Source organism: Vulpes lagopus, chromosome 7, assembly GCF_018345385.1.
Source record: "Vulpes lagopus strain Blue_001 chromosome 7, ASM1834538v1, whole genome shotgun sequence".
NCBI classification, from domain to species: Eukaryota; Metazoa; Chordata; class Mammalia; order Carnivora; family Canidae; genus Vulpes; species Vulpes lagopus.
Genome location: NC_054830.1, coordinates 21,988,665 through 22,008,621, shown reverse-complemented (window position 1 = coordinate 22,008,621; position 19,957 = coordinate 21,988,665). Strand labels below are relative to the sequence as shown.

The 19,957-nt window shown below is 49.6% G+C and overlaps 1 protein-coding gene across 9 annotated transcripts in view; it reads right to left on the bottom strand.

The window, feature by feature from the left end:
- CACNA1D (calcium voltage-gated channel subunit alpha1 D) overlaps positions 1 to 19,957 on the bottom strand; it is a 301,585-nt gene that overhangs the window by 11,151 nt on the left and 270,477 nt on the right. For all 9 annotated transcript variants that reach the window (XM_041761871.1, XM_041761864.1, XM_041761866.1 and 6 more), the window contains 4 exons: positions 19,593 to 19,695; positions 18,117 to 18,218; positions 13,047 to 13,177; positions 71 to 187 (listed from right to left, as the gene is read on the bottom strand). In XM_041761871.1, coding sequence (XP_041617805.1) covers positions 71 to 187; positions 13,047 to 13,177; positions 18,117 to 18,218; positions 19,593 to 19,695 — 453 coding nt within the window. The remainder of the gene's footprint in view (positions 1 to 70; positions 188 to 13,046; positions 13,178 to 18,116; positions 18,219 to 19,592; positions 19,696 to 19,957) is intronic.

Sequence of the window (19,957 nt, the reverse complement as noted above, 5' to 3'; positions counted from 1 at the left end):
ACTGCCCAAATTGAAGTCCTGCCCCGCTATTTCCAAGTGGCCAGTGTGTAGCTAGGCGTGGAATAATTACTTTGAATCCATCTTCTTCTTCTTCTCGTTTTGTTTCCTCCGGCTCGTCATCTTGCAAATCACATGATATAGCACGCCGGATTTCTGGCCCAATGTCATGCAGTGTCCTTAATCCTGCCTAGATCAACAAAAATGGCAAAATGGATTAGACAACGTGGGCGTGCCGGGCTCGGCCTGGGTCCTGGCTCTGCTCCTGCCTGATTCAGCTGTGGGGAGGGAAGGTTTCTCCAAAAGGCAACCCAGGGAAGTGACTGCTCGTGTGAGTGTAATTGAGGGGTCCCTGAAGCCCCAGGGTTAAAGGGTGTGGTCAGGAGTTCAAGCTGGTCCCCTAGACTGGGGTGCTTGAGGCCTTCCACCCAGTCTCCTCCTCCTCACACACCCCCACTTGCAGGGAACAGTGTCTGCCGTGGCCGAGAGCACAAGCCCACATCTAAATGACAGTCTATAGAATGTGGCCTGCAGGGTCCTTTCCCAGAGCCCCAGTGGGGGCAAGGAACACAACCCGGCCATTCTATAGGGAGGGTGGCAGGGACTCACCAGCTGTGACCTAAGTACAAGTGTGAGGGGGCAAAGCAGACCCGCAGCCTTCGGGGCCACTGGTTCTGCAAAAAAAAAGCCATGGGAACGAGGGAGTGACACCACACACTGCAATCACCAGCACATTCAGGAGCATGACAGAATGGGTCGACACACACACAGACCTGGGCTGCTGTGCAGCGCCAGCCTCCGTGGCCATCCGTGATGCCCTGGCCTGGAGCCTGGTATCAGGCCAAGAACTTGCCAACAGTTGGATCATCTTAAAGACCACAACACATTGAAAGGGGCTCATCAGCCCCTGGGGGCTGTGTGGGACCCACCAGGTGACCCCTCACAGACATATTCCTTTGCCTGAGCCCTCACAGTTGTCCTTCCTTACACTGGGTCCCGGGTTCCACTGGAACAGGCCCTGGGAGAAGCCCTTCTGTTATTCCCAACTTTGTTAGGGAAACTTTAAAGATGTTTACACTACACGCAGGGGGAGGTGGAGTTGCAGGCTCTGAAAATTATGTTTTGAGCACCAACTTGAAGAAAAATACCATGCTGACCTAAAGACTAATAACAGGGACAGTACAGCTACTTTATCTTTTTCCACTAAAGGACTGACATCTCAAAGTGGCGTTTCCTCCCTGCCCCCAGACCTAAGCCCACCTGTCCCATATCCGGGCAGGACCCCCTCATTTGCTGGCACTCCCTCTGCAACTCAGCAGCCACACTGGAGGGTGCCTGAAACCTGGCTGTACAGGGCTGCACCTGCAGCTAATGCTCTGTATCACGGAAGACTGTGGGGGACAAATGGGCCTACAGGTGGGGCATCAGGGGACCCCCAGCAGTGGGGAGTGGGGAGGGTTGGGGTGGAGATGGTGGCCACAGTTTGGCTGGGTCACACAGGGCTGGTCCCGCTGGTGTGGGAAAGCTCAGAACCAGTCTTCTGCCATTGTTAGTGGCAGTGAAAGTAATTTAGAGTGTAAAATCCTACGGGAACTTCCTAAGAGGCTCCTGTGAAAACAGCCTCCTCCATAAGAGACAATGCTGTTAAAAATGGTACACCTGGCTAGGTCTGGTTTGATCCATTCTTTGACTAGAGGGGCAGGGGTTGGGGCTTTCCATTTCATAAATGGTGGGTGTGAAAGAGCCACTGGGACTCAGAGCTCTCGGGTTCCTGGCTAGGAAAGCTGTGGTCTTGTCAGGGAAAGACACATGTGTCCTGCGACCAAGTCCAGAACAGTCCATGGTATGGTCAGTGAGGCTGCCTCTCACTCTCCTGTCCCTCTAACCCCAGCACAAGCTGCACGCGCACATGCACACACATACACACTCACGGATGCGCACACACACCTGCTTTCCCTCTCTCAGGATCCCCGAATCTGGCACACCTGAGCCAGGGGAATCATCTGCTCGGATGTGGACCCACTTGCCATCCTCTTGGAAACATCGAGAAGGTGGCGCTAAGGTCAGGTGGGGGAGGGCTCTTTCACACAGAGCTTCAGGTGTGTGCAGGAAGGTCAAGCCCAGCGGCGTCCAACAGTGTTTTCCAGAGCTCGGTCGTCAAGGGAAGATTAGCTAAACCAGGGTTTCATTGTCTGGTTCTGGATCACCGGGAGGAAAGGCTGGCCACAGATCTGAGGCTCCCAAATCAAAGACCAGGTTTGAGACACCTGCTGCCGTGTCCACAAAGTAAACATAGGCGACAAGCACTAAGTCAACACCCCAGGTAAATTATGTATATGAACCCATGTCACGAGGCACCACGGGCTTGGAATACCCCTGAGTTTGAAACACAGCAGATGATCCTATTCACTGTCATTCAACAATTTTGACTAGGTCCGATTAAAAGAAATAGAAAACTATTTATTTGGATAATTTTTAACATCATCCTCTGTTGGCGGGTTGACATTTCACTGAAATACACATATAACAGAATTGCGTAATAAAAACAAAAACGGTCTCCAGCACGTCTTCAATGGTACACAAGATCAGGAGAGTGTGGTGAACAGACACAGGACAGAGAATTTGTTTGCAACAGAAATCATGGAGAAAACTGAGAGGTGGCTCAAGAGGCCCCTTCCGAGGACAAATAATGACAACATATTCATTAAAGAGACATCAGAGGAGGATAGAAAGCATCACTCTTCCTCGACACGAAAGCAGAGGTTTAGAAATCATGGTTATGTTTTGCTTGCTCCACGCAGATAGAAACACATCTTCTAAGAGTCAGGGACTGACCTCTCTCACATGGGATCAGGGGAAGGACAGGGTGGGGGGTGGGGGGGTGCCGAGGGGTGGGGTGTCTGCCAGCTATGGGAATGAAGGAAACAGAGGTTCCCAAACTGGAACTGAAATGAAGCTTAAACACAGCACCCTGAATTTATTACATATCACAAAACATGATAATGAAATTTTTCTAGCACACATATCAAGCTAAAAAGGTAGCTTAGGCTGCTCCAAAATTTCCATAGGCACAAGTTCTGATCCCAGAAAACTATCTTAAACTCTCAAAAAAATTACTTTTTTTCCACAGCCCTAAAAAAAAAAAAAAAAAGAACATTTTTTTCCCTTGAAATAAAGACTTTACAATCAGTAGAATGATCTATTCTTTCATTTTTCATATCTGTGTCTACCTCTATCAGCAAAATACTACTTTAATTTGAAATGTGGTCATTAGCACTTAAACCAACACAATTAAAGCCGTATAAATTCATTCCATTAACATCACAGAAGTATGGTTCTGAATAAACAGAGAATTGCTATAAAATAGAAACATTTTGATTTAAGATGTCCAATCGTATAAAATATTAAACAGAATCAAGCTTAGTTTCTGGTTGATTTTTAAATGCTAGATGGCATCATAAATATCTGTTAAAAAAAGAAATGTTGGCGCTTTGCCTGTAGACTGCTGCTTTAAATTTTAGACACCATTTAATTGGAATTTTATATTTACTCTATAGAATGATTAAGTCACCAAAAAAAAACCCCCAAAACAAACCCCAAACTACAAAATCTAAGTATCTCTAAAGCAAGAGCGTAAAAATATGGTATTTTAACATCAACTCTGAACATTCATGTACGTTCCTTCCTGTTGCCCACTTTCAGGGTAAGTCTGTCCTACCTGGGTGTGCGAGAGCTGCTGCGCCGCGGCCTTCCTAAGCTAGCTGGGGGACACCCCAGGGAGCGGCCAGCTGTCCCCTGCACGGCACGCGCAAACACCCTGCAGCAGTGGGGATAAGACACGGGAGTCTGCGGGCGGACCCGGCCAGGCCATTCATCCTTGGATGCGAGCGCCAGGCTGCCAGCCTCCGGCCAAGGGGCCCCCATCTGGCACAGCCTGTTCCCCATCAGGGCCCTCGCTCGGCCAGCAGCGGCTCCTGCACACTCGCCTCCGTAAGGGCAGGTTCAGGTCGGCCCTCCCCCAGGATTCAGCACCCCGCCCCCCCCCAATCATAGGGCACTGTTTCCGACTGGTTCCATCAGGAGAACAAACTGGAGGTTGAATCCTTACAGAATAAGCCAGCTGTCCCCCACTGCCTCCGCATACACACATGGGCACACCCCTTCTTTTGCCCTCCTTTTCCTCCAGGGAAAAATGTGACCATGTGGCCTTTGTGGGCCTTATGTGCAGTTCTTGAGTCATATCTGAAGGGGTTAGAGTCCTGAGCACCGCACTCCATGGGCCACCCACAGTGACTCTGACCCACGCTGAAAAGCTAGCCGTGAGGTCACTGCGTAAAGCTCCTCTTGCGGTTGCGCTTGGCAGTACGCATCGGGTTTGTGACCACCACTTTGAAAGATTAAGGACTTTTTTAATTATCTAAAGGAACCTATGACATTTCCCTACACATGATCTCGCAGAGCTATCTGAGCAACCTTGATTCTTGGTTGAAGTTTAACACCAGAATCAGAAATTCCTGCTAGTTTCCCGATTAACAGAGTACTAAATTTAAGCTCAGTAGATGCCTTAAATCATGACCTCTATTCTGTTAGCAACTTTGTGCCTGTCCTAATGATCTCACATCCTTTATCCCACTACATCCTGGGAGGCCAGGATTATCCCCCATTTGGTTGAATGGTCTGCCCTACAGAGTGAAGGCTCAGCTAGCACTCAGGTCCCCAGGTCTCTGGTTCCCATGAAGTCCTGCTGGCCTCACCCTGACCACCGCCAAGACGTCGTTGAGTCTACGGGAAAGAGGGCTGGGATCAAGCCTGAATCGTGCACTCACTTATGACTGTGACCCCACATGTGACCTCAAGGTTAACCTCCTTCCAACTAAGAGCTCTTGTATCCCTAAGTCAACATGGAAATGATAAGTGACCACAAGGTGTCATGAAAGCTGACCCTATACTTGGCACACATCCTCATCTCAGCTGTGCCACTCTGAGGAGTGGTGATCTTTAAAAACCCTGTCTATCACACACTAATTCAGACCATCTTTCCTCTAGGTCAGCACCGGCAGTGAGATGTGGGGTTCAACTCTCAGTCTGAACCTAGCTGGACACAGGAAGATGCACAGGCAGCTCTGTGTCGAGGGGAGTGGGCTGAGACTCTGGGGTGGCACCTAGGAGGGACAGAGAAGTTCAGGTAGGGGCAGTGCTCTTCGCAGGAGGCTCCCTCACCAGGGAGAACATAAAAAGGCTCCAGCACCTTTTTTCTTTAGGAGGGACGTGGGATCCATTTCCCTGGAGTAGCAGTTCTCAAAGTTCTGGGGGCACCTTCAGTATTTGCACAAAACTAATATCTTCTTTGCCTCATACACGCATTCTCTCAGGGCACAGTGGGGTTGTTCAAAGGCTACATGACCTGTGATGATGTCATTTTCTATTTTTGTACATGTAGATTCTGTATTTTAAGTTTCTCACTTTTAATTTCTAATGTAAATACTGATATACGAGGGTCCTCAATAATTTTTGAGAACATAAAAGAGACGCAGAAGTTTGAGAACAGCTGATAACTCAGCCCCAGACAGGCAGTGCCAACCTTTCCTCAGGCACTGGCCCCTTCACTTCGTCTATGATTCCTCGGATCCTGGTGACTTTCTCCACTTTTGGAAGGAATTTCCTTCCCCTGGCTTCTGTAAGCTGGCCTCTGGCACTTGTCAATGAGTTGCCTTCAGTGGCTTAGAATGACACACGCTCCCATTAGCCCAAATAGTCACCTCCCAGGTCTGAGGCATGCCACGGAGAATGAATCTATGCAGGTACCTACCCAGCCCTGGAACCGTTAGCAGGTGTTAACAAGCTCCTTCCCATGGAAAACTGGCACATTAGGGCTAATGCAGGGCATAGGGTTGGCATCATTCAGTAACACAATAATTAAGACCTTCTGCTACTACATAATATAACCCGCCTTAACTTTTCAGTAATTCTATCTTCTCAAAGACTTTTGAAAATAATAATTATTACTGTCAGAGGAAAAAGATCTGCCTTTCAGAAAAAGTTGAGAATCCAGTACCCAATAATCCTACACATTTATGGTCAAGGTCACACTACAGTGTAATTATGAAGAGCCTGGTATTTCTTACATCTGTTTCCCCATGATGGATACTGGCCTGCATTGTGTCTTCCATCCAGGAGCGTAAGAGTCTAGCACCATGGATTCTGGTGTTGGGTACCAAGTTTGCTGAGTCTGTGGAGATTCTCAGGTAATAAACTTGAGTTGTCTCTTATAACTTTTCTAGGCTCTAAGCTATACTCTCCTGGCAAGGCTTTAGGAGAAAGGACAGAAGTGTCTGCTGTCTGACTGTACGCCAAGTTTCAGGGAAGCCCTGTTTCCCTTTTGAGTTGGAAGTCAGAGGCAGATCTCATGACTTCTGGCTGTTTCCATGAACTGCCCTTGGCTAGCAGCCATGGCCAGCACCGTCACTCAGAAACACAGCCAGGCCGCTGCAGGGCCAGAGTCTCTCATTTCATTGAAACCATTCCCTACACCCACCTAGAAAGTTCACCGTTTTCCAGTTTTTCCTTATTTGGAAGGACTGCAGAAAGGCATATGGAAACACCTGCCATGCCCATTGCTTGGGGCTGTTCTGCCAAGACTTTACCCTGTGGAGACTCCATCTAGAAGTCAGCTGGTCACCCTGGCCCTCTGAGACTGGGGCAAGCACACGCTGCCCTTTATTGTTTAATAAACTCAACATTGGGGTGGGTTGGAAACCTGATCGTGAATTAGCTCTGCACCTGTACCCACAGGGCTGACCTGCCTCCTTTCAGGAATGATATACCAATTCTTAATAACTGGTATGTTCCAGGCACTACTCGATCAGGACAGAGTAGGCCTTCCAACCAGAGCAAGATCCCAGAAGCACCTGCTATCCCAGGCATTTAGCCTTTTAGTTGCTGGATCACAGAGGGATCTGGAGAGGGGCTGGATGTTGGCAAGGGGGCCACAGCTGTTAAGCAGCATGTACAGGCAGGCTTCAACATCTTCACAAGAGGTGCAGCCACACTAGAGTGTGTTGGCCAGCTTTCAAACCCATCCCGTATCACTGCCCTTGGTGCTGCATGATGTCAGACCTGCTCTGAGCCCCATGGACTCCGTGAGAATCCAGAAAACCCACCACGGGCTCCTAGACTTACAGCAACTTACACACTGGGAACAGAACCAGGGGCCAGGCCTGTTTCCGTTAAGTGAAGCCAGGGAATCTACTGAAGTGCAGGCCGGCCAGACCCCTGGTAACACAAGCCACTGAGGCCAAAGGGCAAAGGTCACAGTACAAAAGACATCGCTGGAAGAGACCTCAGGGCTGGGAGGGACCCTGCCAGCTGTGCCCAGGATGGGCCTGTAGGACTTCCACTAACACTGCTCTTCCCAATGGCTGATACCACTTTCCTACTTAGGTCTGCTCTTGAATGAGTACAGCCAGGGCCAGGGCCTCCCCACATGCTCCTGGCTGTCTCCAGTGCTTTCCACACACACCCTCATGCACATGCGCACATGTACAAAGCCTTCAGGCTGCACTGACGAAGGCAGGCAAAAGGGGCTTAAAAGCCGTCTTTTCTGGCAACACTTAAGAAACTTCAAGTTTTCACACTCCAGTTACTTTTGAATATTGGTCCTAAAACTCTGGTTGGCTCCTCTGGGTATCTTGGGCTCAGCACTGGATGTGCAGGCTCCTCAACCACTGCTTGGAATCGGCTGAGAATTTCAGACTCCCTCATGAAGCAACTTCTCCGGTAAAAGTCTACCATTTGTAAGATGTGAAAACACAACCTGTAGAGGTACCTCTGTATACATCTTTACACATTTCCCAGGTATCTTTAAAAAGGGTAGAATTTTCTTTCTTGGTGGGTAACTACAGTACAGAACAGAACAGAGATCAAAGAAAAACAAGAATTTCTTAAAGTTCTGGTAGTAAACAGGCATATGATATTATTATTGTTGTAGTCTTAATAATAAGCAATTATACGTTCAAAGTGCTTTACAATCACTTAGCTATTCCTCACAACAGCCCTGTGAGGTAGGTCGACATTATTACCCCCATTTTACAGATGGGGGAAACTGAGGCACAGAGAGGTTAAGTGTCTTGCCCAAGGTCACGCAGCAAGTGAACGCTGGAGCTGGGACTAGAACCCAGGTTCCCTGACTCCCAGTGTCCTTGAAACTAGACCACACTGCTTCCAAAGAGGCATCCCCAGACTGGCTTGAGCACGAATTAAAGACGGACAATGTTGGATGAGGTTTGGGTGTGGTGGGATCTCCCGTGGACACGTTAGATGGAACCTGAGGTGTTACCTGGACTGGTTTTGGCATGCGGGCGTGTGTGTTAGTTTAAATGGCGTGTCTGAGCTTCCTGGCCTGCCCACTTCCCGCTGCATTCTCAACTGGGTCGCTGCAGAGAGTGGGGGCCGGAGGGTCAGTATTCGTGGCGGACTGGCATATAAAAGGAACTCTCAGCTCAGAGCCAAGGGGCCTGCCAGTCTTTGGGAGTTCGGGCAAACTAGGGATGCAGGACTTTGGAACGAAGTCAGCTGCCCACCTTAGGCAGGTCTGCTTCATCTTTTTATTATGTTATTTTTTACTGGCCAGCATCAGGAAGTTGTGTTCATTTCATTTCTCTGTGGGGCGGCTGCCCCCCACCTTTGCTCTCTCTCGCTCTCTCTCTCTCTTGCTCTCTCTCTCTCTCTCCCTTTCTCTGAGTCTCTGCTTGGAAGGGAAAACTGTTAAGCCTTTTGCACGTTCCCTTCCATGAAAAAGAGCCACCGTGAGCAGCGTCCGCGCCAGGAGGCCATGGCTCTGCAGATGAGCCACGGCCCTGCTTCCGCCTTCTGGAGGAGTGCTTTGCTTGGAAGGGGTCTCCCTGGGGCCTTGGGTTTGCTCTTTCCTGCATTTCTCCCGAAATGCTGGTTCAGTAGAAATAAGCCCACTTGAGACTTTTCCCTTTCAAGGCCTTAGCCACAAACGCCTTCCGACTAACGAGCTTGGTGCTGTAGCTCAGGTGGAAAATTCTAAAGCATCCGTTCAAGCATCTGAAACAAATGAATCAGCCAGTGAAATCTCATCTGTTAGCATCTGTTCTCTTCTTAGATTAAAAAAGAAAAAAAGCAGCCTCTTTTTATGGCTTTAAATGGACTCATGCTTTTAAAAATGAAAAACACCTTGCCACTTTTTAAGGTAACTAAGTAACAAGCGTCTGATGCTCCACAGATTAAACGTCTGTGGGGTGTTTTCTTCTGCTTCTATACGGAGCCTCCCCAGGGTGGCTGCATCAGGGCACACCAGGGACGAAGAGTCACTGGATTCCTGTACACCACCCACCCTTCCACTCGACCACCTGCATCGCCATCGGTCGGCTGGGGTGCAGGCTTTAACATAAAACCTAACCACCTAGCTCTACAAGCTAGAAATAATGGTGACCTCCTTAAACCCAACCTCCATACAGGTGAGAAAAAGACTATCCCTCTAAAGGCTTCCTGTCATTAAAGATAGGCAGGCTCCCATCTGGGATGAGTGGGGGATAGAGTCTCCTTGGATTTCACCAGAGGTATCTTTTGCATAAAGGAAATCCTTGAATGTTGAAAGAAAAAGAAATGAACAAAACTTTTCCCACTTTGGGATCTTTTTTTTCTTGATCCATGAGACACTGGACTAATTCATGTTTCCATCTTGCATAGAAGTCCTCATCTGGAAAGTCTGATGGGGCATTGCTATTTGATGGGAAGGGGACTGAGCGTTTTTAAGGCTGCAGAGCTGTGTTCCTTTATTTACTTGCTCTTGGCATAAACTTGCAGGTCACTCAATGCAGCAATAATGGAGGGAGAGCAAATGTGGAGTCAAACTGAAGTGGGTTATGGCACATGAGGGGGTGGGTGGGTGGTGAGGAAAACAAAAAGGTAGCCTGATGGCCAGCTTCTCTCCGACCCTCCACAGAGGGCCAGAGAGAAGGCTGGCTTTAATGAAGATGGATGGACAGATGAGAACTGCACACTCATTCAGACCACAGAGGCCAGAGGACACCGGGTGCCGAGCTCCTCCCGACACACGGATCCAGGAGCTCAAGCCCTTCCCCTGCATATAGAAGGGGACACCACAGTGGGTCTGAACAGAAGGAGACCAGATGAATTCCCCAGGGCCAGAAACCACAGTACATCTGTGTGCCCTTGAGAACCATTCCATGGGGAGCAGAGAACGTGGACCAGTTCTGATCCTGCTCAGACAGACTGCACTCTATGTAGCACAAGCACGCACATGCCTACAACTTACTTCTGTGCTCACACTCCACCTCCCATGGGCAATCTGTCCATCAGCCATGTGGCACCCCTGGCGTAGGGAGAAGCAGCTCATCCCACTTCTCAGCAGGCCATACCCACATTTGGGGGCTTCCTTTGAGGGTCTGTGTACTTGTCCCTGGTGACACCGTGTGTGCCACTGACATTTGACCCTATGTCCCTCGCTATGTCACGTAATATTTCATCACACAGAAAGGAAGAGCTTCCTCATGCTTATTAAATGTACAGTGACAAATCACATTCAAAGCCACTTCTAGAACAGAGGTAGCCAAAAGTGTAATTAGAATTATCCTTCAAGGAGACCAAAATTTTCTATTTTTAATGTTTCCTTTGGGATCCACTGCACTTTCAGAATTTATCTGTCAAGATTATGACACAACTTCATCTTCTAGGCTGTGTACTCAATATAAACTATAGTCATAGCCTCAAGTCCCAACAGAACCCAGGTGAAGATGTGCTAGTATCATTATCTAACAGGAAATGTTCGAATTTCACCAAAGAAATGAAACTCTTTCTACAAACAACAAAATGAAAAAATGTTTAGAAGAAAAACATTATTGAAATGCAACGTAATAGTCTTTTACTCCATGACTTATAAATGTAGCTTTAGCACCATTTGAACCTGCAACTTAAAAGACTCAGGGAAGCCCATCTGTGAAATGTGATAATTAATTACTTAGCCATGTGTTGTTTTTCAGGTTTTGAAACATGAAAACACTATATCCAGCCACTAGAGCAGGAACTGAAGCCATCTGATTGGGAAGTCTTGGAGATTCAGGGAAGGGATAATTCTACCCATGTGGTCATCATGCATGCCTTCCCCAGAAAACAGAAGGGTCTCATAACACAGGGCTAACTTGGTTACTGGAAATTATGACATCGCCATCCATGAAAGAGTATGTTTCCCCCTTGAGAAAAGTCATCAAGTTCTACTGACCCCACCACCTAGAATTCGAGAACAGCAGGCAGTTCCCTACTGGGGGAGAGGACCATGACACGCTGAAATCCAGCCAGTCTAGACCTCCAGTCCCATGGCCACTTCAAGGAAATGCCTCGGAAGCGTGTTCATCACACCTCCTCCTTGCACCCACCTTGGCCACACTGCCCTCAAGGGCCTATAGACCATAGACCTGCTCAGATTTGTAAACATGTCTTTTTGGTTTGCTTTGTCTTTCTAAGGCTACTTGTGAACTGTGATCATGAGGAGGACTGTCACTTTTGCAGACTGGAGGGGCTTGGGGCAGGGGGGCGTTTGACTCACAAACTCTACAACCTGAGACAGCAATGGCTATTGGATTGAGCCTGTAGTTCACTGAACCACCTTTAGGACAGGTGATCAGAGGAACCAAAGATAAGAAATTGTCTTCAGCTGGACTGAGCATCCATGCTCCCCCTGGCTCTGCAGCTGTCTGGGCAGAGCAACGGTGTCCTCATGAATCCTCGGGTCACTGTCACACCAGGCATCGTCTAACCCACCATCTGCTTATGCACCCACACACCCTCACTCATGGCCATTCGCAGTCATATCATCTCTCACAACAAGGTCACAGACAAGCCTTCCCTTCGCTGCACCATTTATTGGAACACAAAACAATGCTGGGCATTTCTCCCTAGAAAAAAGTGAAGGACTATTCCACACTGAACCCTCTAATACCTACACGTCCCAATGGAAGACATGTGATGGTAACAGGGACATAAAAGTCATTTTAGAATAAACAAATTAACAGGGAAAAAAGTCTTATTCATGATGGACTTCAGGCACTTGGGTAGCAGAGATGATGGGGCTCTGATTGGTTCGGACAGGTGTTTCTGACAGCTCTCCCACCCCTATGCTTCCCTTTTACCAGTTCTTAACATCTCATTCCCTCTTTCTCTGTCGCCAGTGCTGGCTCACAAACTTGCCTTCCTGGTCTCTCGTCCTGCAGGCTTCCCCGTGACCCCCTTCCTCCACACATCTGCTTCCACGCCAGAGCTCTGGCCTTACCTAGGATTCTACATCCTCGAATGCGTGGACTCTGGCTGGAACCAGAGGTTCCTGCAAGCCACACCCACGCTCCAGAAGCCTGGGGCAGGTGAGCCACCCAGGGCTGGCACAGGGGGAGGGACCAGAGGCTGGCCCCAGGCACAGAGCCGCGTTTGCACAGCAAGCCTCACGGTCGTCAGGAAACACACACAGAGACAGACACACTGTGACACACGTGCACACGCACACACACACCAGGAGGTGATGGATGTTACTGAAATGGACCGAAAACCAACAAGCAGTGGGGTAAGAAACAAACAGAAACAAAACAAAGCACTTGCGTTCGGATGGAAAGCGGTTTCCTGGGAGGCTGGGGCCCAAGCCCAGGGAGGTGGGTGTCTGCCTAAGGACGCTGCCTTTGGAGAAGCCAGGAGGAGACCGGGCGCAAGGCCAGCACTGGCCTCCCGGGCCCGCTGGGGCTGTGCCTCCGCCGCCGTGCCAGGGGCCCTGCCGCACAGGCCACAGCAGGTGTGGGCACAACAGACAAAGCAAGAGGAGGGAGGCACTTACCTCGTAGCCCAGAAATGGCTAGTCCGCATTTTGGGGGTATGTGCGGTATCGCAGTTTAAACAAAATCCTTGTAGCACTGCTCAACCATGAATAGCCAGCTCTCTGGTATTTCAAATAAGCTTGTAAAATGGTTAGTGAAAAAAAAAAAAAAGAAGAAGAAGAAGAAGAAAACAAAAGGACAATTCACCTGTAGGGCAATGGTGGTGTTCTTCGCAGGGTATTTTCCCACCAGTCCTTGTTCTTTCCGTTTCTTGAATTTCCTAAAGTAGTCCTGTATCAGGAAAGTGGCATAGAACTTCCCCACGGTTACCTCATCATCTAAACGGAGAGACCAGACACAGCTCTCCCGAATCAGCACATTTGCACCAGGAGCCTAAACTCTCACTGGGGGCCGGGGCTGGGGGTGGGATGGGGGGGCAGTGCCCAGGGCGCTGAGCTCTGGGTTTAGGACACAGGAGACTAAATCTAGCAAAAAGCGAGGTTTTGCAAAGCAGTTAAGGCTCAAAATTAAGAGTCAGTCACATGAACTGATACTCAAAATTGCAGAAAACAGTATGTTGGTCATGAGTTTATTAGAGCAGCGTATTAGTAACACTATGGAGTGCTGTCTTGGTTATTTACTTAAAATAAAAATTACAAAACAACAACAAAAAAAGACTTCCTGGGTCCTATTTTCACCCCTGCGCATGGGGATTTGCATGTATAATTACCACGAACACCAAGGGCAATTAACCATCCAAATCCCGATGCTTTGAGATAAAAACAGAGACCTCGGAAAGTGACAGACAAGCTCGGAAGAGGAGGAAGGTTCAGGAAAGTGGCTGCAAACCCAGATTTTCATGTGCCCCTGCGATTCTGTTCCACTGGCCTCCATGTGCCGTTTCTCTACCTGTAATCCAGAACGGCTTATTTCCGGCACTGCCAGCCACAGCATCAACTAACCTCACGGTTGAGCTTATTTCTGCTTTGTTCGGAACAACTCCAGCATGCACTGCTGGGGAACTGGAACTCCGCTGAGCATTTTACAGGTGATGCATGAGGCAGAATAGAGGCTCTGGCTGTCTCATGGTAAACCACGACGCGGTGCAGACGTGCCCGGGGGTCTCCACCAGCCCTGCTCTCCCTGGGGTGCTTGCCCCCAGATCTGCAGCGGCCCCTGGGCAAGCAGCTTAGGGCCCCAGGACTTGTAGAGACTGAGGGGAGGAAGGGCTGCTGGTCCTCAGGCTTTAAGACAGATGAGCTTGTACCCAGGCCACCCTTCAAGAGTTGCAGGTTGATCTGGGGCAAGGGGCTCGTGTTCTCATCTGTAAATGGGGTTACCCCTCTTAGAGGAGCTATGGACGCAACCTGAGATGAGGCCTGGAAAGCACTCGGCTCCATGCTAGGGTGGTCCTAAGTGCCTGGGCTGGAAGACAGGGAGCTAGCAGCCTGCTGACAGTGGCATCCACTGAAATGGATGGTGGAACATGATGGGTTGGGGGCCACCAGGACCCTTTGTTTTTACTAGTGCATCCTCGATGGGGTTCATTTAGTGTCCCTGTATGGAGACTGCTGGGCTGCTGTACGCACCTCTCCAACCTTCCCTGTCAGGAGCCACTCAGTGTTACTGAGTAAGAAGAAGCCTTGGGGCAGCTGCATTCCTCCCAAACCCCAGTCAAGAAGTCCTGGAGTGGTGTAGGGGCCACCAAAGTGACAAAGGCTCTGGTAGATTGTGAAACCACATCCTGCATCTGTCTCAGGCTGGTACAAATGGCCTAATGATGTACTGTCTATGAGCAAGGAGGTGAGAGGTGGACAGACCATTTAAGTCTTGACACTTTACCTCTACTTTGCTCTCAAACTGCCCCTGATTGTGCCCACGGTGCATCCAGAATACCTGTTCTAGCTACCTCTATTCTTGGGCATCCATGTTCCCAGAGGAACTCCACATGGGTGTCATGGCCTCTTCACCACAGCTCTGAGATAGTGGAGCTGCTTGTTCCCCTCGACAGGTGGCATGGGGCTGAATGACCTGCCCTGGCAAGTCGAGCTGGGATGTGAGGCCAGGGCAACAGGCCTCTCGAGTATGGGCTCTCCTCCTTCTCCACATGGCCCACTAGGGCCACCCAGCTCTGGTTGCACAGACCACCTACTTCTTTAGAGCTGCCTTCCCCAGAGCATAAGTCTCTCTACTGGACTGCATGTAGGAGGTGGGCTCATAGCTGACAACCCTGGGGACCCAAGGGGGACTCTAGTGCCATAGCTGCTCCTGCAGTCCAGGATATCAAATCTTCTCTGTGGGCTCCCAGAAAAAAATCCACTGGGTCTAGAGAAGGCCCAACTCACTCCACACTGGGATGCTTCCTGTAAATGGAGGCCTAACGCTTTTCTCCCTTCAGCCCAGGTGGTGCTGGCCTGGGGCAGCCCAGGGGGCTCCTGTGGGAGGGTCTTGGCTCTCCCTGGCCCAGAACTGGGGGCAGCCAGGTGCTCAGTGCAGAGGGCTGACTGTAGTTCTGCCTGAGTGGCCACTCAGAGCAGAGGCAGGCCACCACTTGGTCTTCTCCACTAACATGCTAAGCTAATTGAGGCTGGGCTGAGAACAAGCTCTCAAGAGCAGGAAAAAGCAAAGCTAGAGAAGGCTAAAAAAGGAAGGGACAATAGGAATGGATGCAGTAAGGCTGTTTTGGCTCAGGCTCGGAGAGAAAGAGATGGGGTCAGCTTTTTGCACTCTTCAGGGCAAAAGAGTCAAAGATCTAGGTCAAGGAGTGGAGGCCCAAAGGAAGAACAGCCTCTGGAAGGATAGGGGATTCCTACAAAAAGAGGGAAGAGCCACGACATGGCAGAGACTGAAGAGTGGAGCAGAGAACATGAGCAAGATCTGAAGATGGGCAAGGGACCACTGAGCACAGGTGATGGAGAGGACAGGCAGGCTGTGCCCAAGACCACAGGCCTCTGCTTGTGATGACCCGGGTGGATGGTGACCTCATACCATCCTGAGTTATAAGGCCTCTTGAGGCCTCTGCTCTGCTGTCATCTGGCCTGTGAAGGGCTCCTTGAGCCTGGTCCTAGGCACCAGGAGCAGCTGGCCTATCTGGGTCTGCTTCTCTGGCCAGGGTATGGCCTTCGGGATACTGAGCCCCTTGGCCCAGGAAGCTATCCATTGCCAGGCCAGAAGGCTGACCAAATATCCCCACTTTCCAAGTGTGCCATGATGTGGGCAAAGCTGGGAACCACTGGTCTACTGGAAGGGAAAAGAAGAAACAGAGAACTGGCAAATGCAGGCAGTAAAACCCTGTCTTGCATGCACCTCATTCAGAGTGTGTTTGCAGATGCCTGAGAGTCCCTGCCTTGCTGTGAACCTCTCCAGCGCAGTAGCACTTGGGGTTCAGCCTGGAGGAGCCTGATCCGGGGGACATACTCGGTGACAAGAGCTTCTGCAGCATGCCACCTACTAAGGCCTGCCGCCTTCTCCTTGGGTTTCACTGTGCTTCCTGCTGCCATTTTGGAATAGATGAACACCTGTCATCCTAAACCCTAATCTTTTCTAAGAAATACAGAGAAAAGGCCAGGCCCAGCTTTATTAGAAGGCTAGCAGAGCTAAAAGTTGATCTGTTTTTCAAAGTAAAGGTGCTTACATGGTGAGCCAAACTCTGGACCTTTTTTTCCTGGTCTAATTAAAAGAAAGCAAGTTTCAGAGTAATGTGACTATGCTTCCCAAGATGTTGGGGGTGAGACTGCTTTATGAAGAAGGCAGCCAGTCAGTAGAGGGGCGCTGGGACAGGGCCTGGTGGGGAGAGGGAGGGGGGTACGGTTTACCGGGACGCGTGCAGCCGCTATTCTGAAGCATGCATCTAGATTTGAGAAACAGTGTAGGGGAATACGGCTGCCGAGAGATAACCCTGATTCCATGCCACCACCCTAAAACAGAATTGCTTCAGAATATTCTGAAAGACTGAGACTTGAAAGGAATGGAGGCTGCAGAAAAAGCTCAAGCACATTGTTACAACAATTTTAAAAAGCAATTTCTCTAAGCCATGCGAGCACTGGGTGCGCAGCTGCAAGGAAAAGAATGAAACCAAAGAGTCGTTTTAAATGTGCAGTATCAGTTCTCCCGTGGAGGGCCAGGGTGCTCCAGGTGGGAGCTCGGGGCTTCCCGTTCTTTGCTTTTCGGGATTTTGTGCGTATGTGTGTGCGTGCTTGTGTGCTTTCCCTTAATCATTTCTTTGGGGCCGTCTCCCCTGGCTTTGAACAGGTGGCCTGTGCCAGCTAGGGGTGGCCCCCTCCAGCGACAAAAGCTCACACTGCTCTGGCTTCATGCTGAGGAGCAGAGCTGGCTGCCATGCTGCTCTCGCGCGCTCTCTCTCTGTCTCCCAAGAGCCAGAGACTATCACCTTCTCAGAGGGAAAGGCCTTGGCCACCGTCCTGGCCCAGGGTCCTGGAGTCGGCTTCCAGCCCTGAGCCCGACCAATCTCGAAAGTTGCAGGAGCAGGGATGCTAGAAAAGTTTGGTTGGTTACAAAACACACCGAATGCTCACCATGTGCCCAGGGCTAGGGGCGGCTAAAATACTGGGGTGGGGGCACTGAGTGAACGGATCCTGCACCTTTAAAACGTGAAAATAAAATAGTCACAAAACCACCACCTCAACGTCTAAGTCCGGTGCACTTAAACAAAAATGGAAAAAAAACGGCATATATATTATATATATGTGCATCATATATATATATACATCTGAAAAAGTTTAGTCTGTTATTTTATGACAAATAACAAAAGGAATAAGCATGCCTGTTAGTTCTGACTCTAAACTCCAGTTAAAGGGACACTTTCGGTAATTACAATGGTAAACTCAAGTCTTGAGATGAACATTCCAAAAATACCATCTTCTGAAAGCTATCTAATTTTTCTGAGACCTTTTCAACAATATGTTGAAGGATAAATGGAAACTAATTTTAAATATTCCATTTTGGTTGAAGAAATACAAGCTCTTTGTTTTGAGACAGTAAGCTTTTTCTCCAACAGTAATTCTTCTACTGACAAGAAAACCCCTGTCCCAGCCATGTGGGTCTCAGGTCTCCTTCCCCCTGAGGCCTGTCTGGAATGGTCCTCCTGTTACCCCAAATAATTACACCAAAAGGCTGAGGAGCCTTCTTTAGCTATGGGCTCAAATGCTCTAGCGGATACGTAAAACATTCCGCAAACCCCCTCTTGGCTTGCTGGAGATCCTTGCATTAAAACCAATGCGCTGGCAAAGAACCATTTAGGAAATAGATTGCACTGACCACCAGCTGGAGGGACAACTTGGTCAAGCAGTTTCATGCTGGTTTTCTTCCAGATTTTCTTTATCACAGCTCGGAGTTCCTCATTAGCTTGTTCCAGGTTCCCTGAATTCAAAAAGCAAGAAGAGAAAACAAGACTTGCTTCTCCTACCCAGCCCTCCTATCTGTTCCCACAAGGGCCACTTCCCTCCCAGCATGGCCTGGAGCAGAGCCCTCAGACAGGATGGGGCTCCCCCCTTTCCCGCCTAACTCTCCAGTGGGGGTCATAGGTAAATAGTGGGTAAGCCTTCCACCAGGCAGTCATTCCATGGTGGGAACAGCCATGTTTTATTCTGGAATTCAGGCCTATGCAGGCTGACCACAGCCAAGACCCACTCCCACCCACTGCCCCCAATCAGAATGTTTTCTATTTGTCTGCTGCCTGTTCTAAACCCTGCCGCCAACCTGTGAAGATCAGATTAAATTTCTCCCAAATGAGACTCTCAATTCCTACTGCATGTCTTCATCAGCACCACAAAATCCTGGTCTTTTATTACATCGGCTGATGCCTGTCTCCTCAGCTAACCTGTCAGTACCTAAGACCATCCTGCCTTCTGCATCTCCTGGGGATGCTGGCCAGGGCCAGGTTTGTGTTGCGGTTAGGGGCACCCTGCCAGGGGACCCTGGGGGCCTGGAGAGACTGGCTTTGTGGAAAGGTACACCTAGCACCTCACCTAGCACTGTGGGGCTGCTAGTAGACAGCTGTCTGCAGATGGCAGTGGTGCCCTGCTGGTCTCCCCTTCCCTCTCATCCATAAAGTGTGGCAAGAGTTGGCTCCTTCACAGTATTTACTTTCCCACCTCCTGTCACTCCTCAGCTTGCTGCAATGTGCATCCTGTTCCACCTCTCAAGTCATCACTGAGCCGACCCCAGTGGCCGGGTGCCGGGACTCAGTAGACCAGAGCTGAGTATGGCCGTGAAGACCACTCTGGTTTGACCTCAGCTGGGGAGACACTGCTGCTAACAGTCCTCAAGCGCCAGCTATGTGCTCACATGGCACAGAGGCCCTTGCAGACACCCTTTCATCTCATCCTCAGGACTTCTCCTGATGGAGGCATACCTGTTCCTTCTCAATAGAGAGAGAAGCTACGACTCAGCACCGTGAAATCCCCCTCTAAAGCTCGCACAGTAGAAAGGGACAGCTGGAGTGAACGCGTTTGTGATGGTCCCATCTCTGCCCTAATCCCTCGCCTATTTCTCTTGCTATGTAGTGAGCCATAGCAGGAGTCACTGCAAGACTTTCTGGGACAAAGTGAAGCATAAGGGCAGGCAAGAAGGGATGAGGAAGGCAGGAACAGCCAGCTGGCCCAGCACTCACCGCCACCCCCTCTTCCCCAGGACTTCCCCTTCAACAAGAAAGGGCCCAGAAGGGAGAACACAAAGTGGGATAATGGCATCCCTCCCGTCTTGTACCACCTGTCCTGTCTTGGGGATGCTCACCTTCTGTCTTGATTTTAAGAGCCGTTCGAACCAAAGCAAACAGGGTTGCATTAAACATGACTGTCCCATCACTGTTGAGAGGCATGTTCATGGCAACTAGTCTCTGTAACAGAAAGAAGTTTCTCAACGGAAGGCAAATGATGGATGATGGCCATGCCCCTTTTAGGTGTTTATTTTCTGTTTATTCCTCACCTCCTACTAGTCAACACTTAGTTCAATTCAACCACTCCTTGGGGAGCACCTAGCATCTGGGGGGACTTGGAGCTGACACAGATCAAAGCTTTAGTCGTGAAACACACACGCTGGCACGCAGATGGTGTGCTTTGCTTGTTTTTAACGCCAACTGTTTAAGACTTGACTATTCA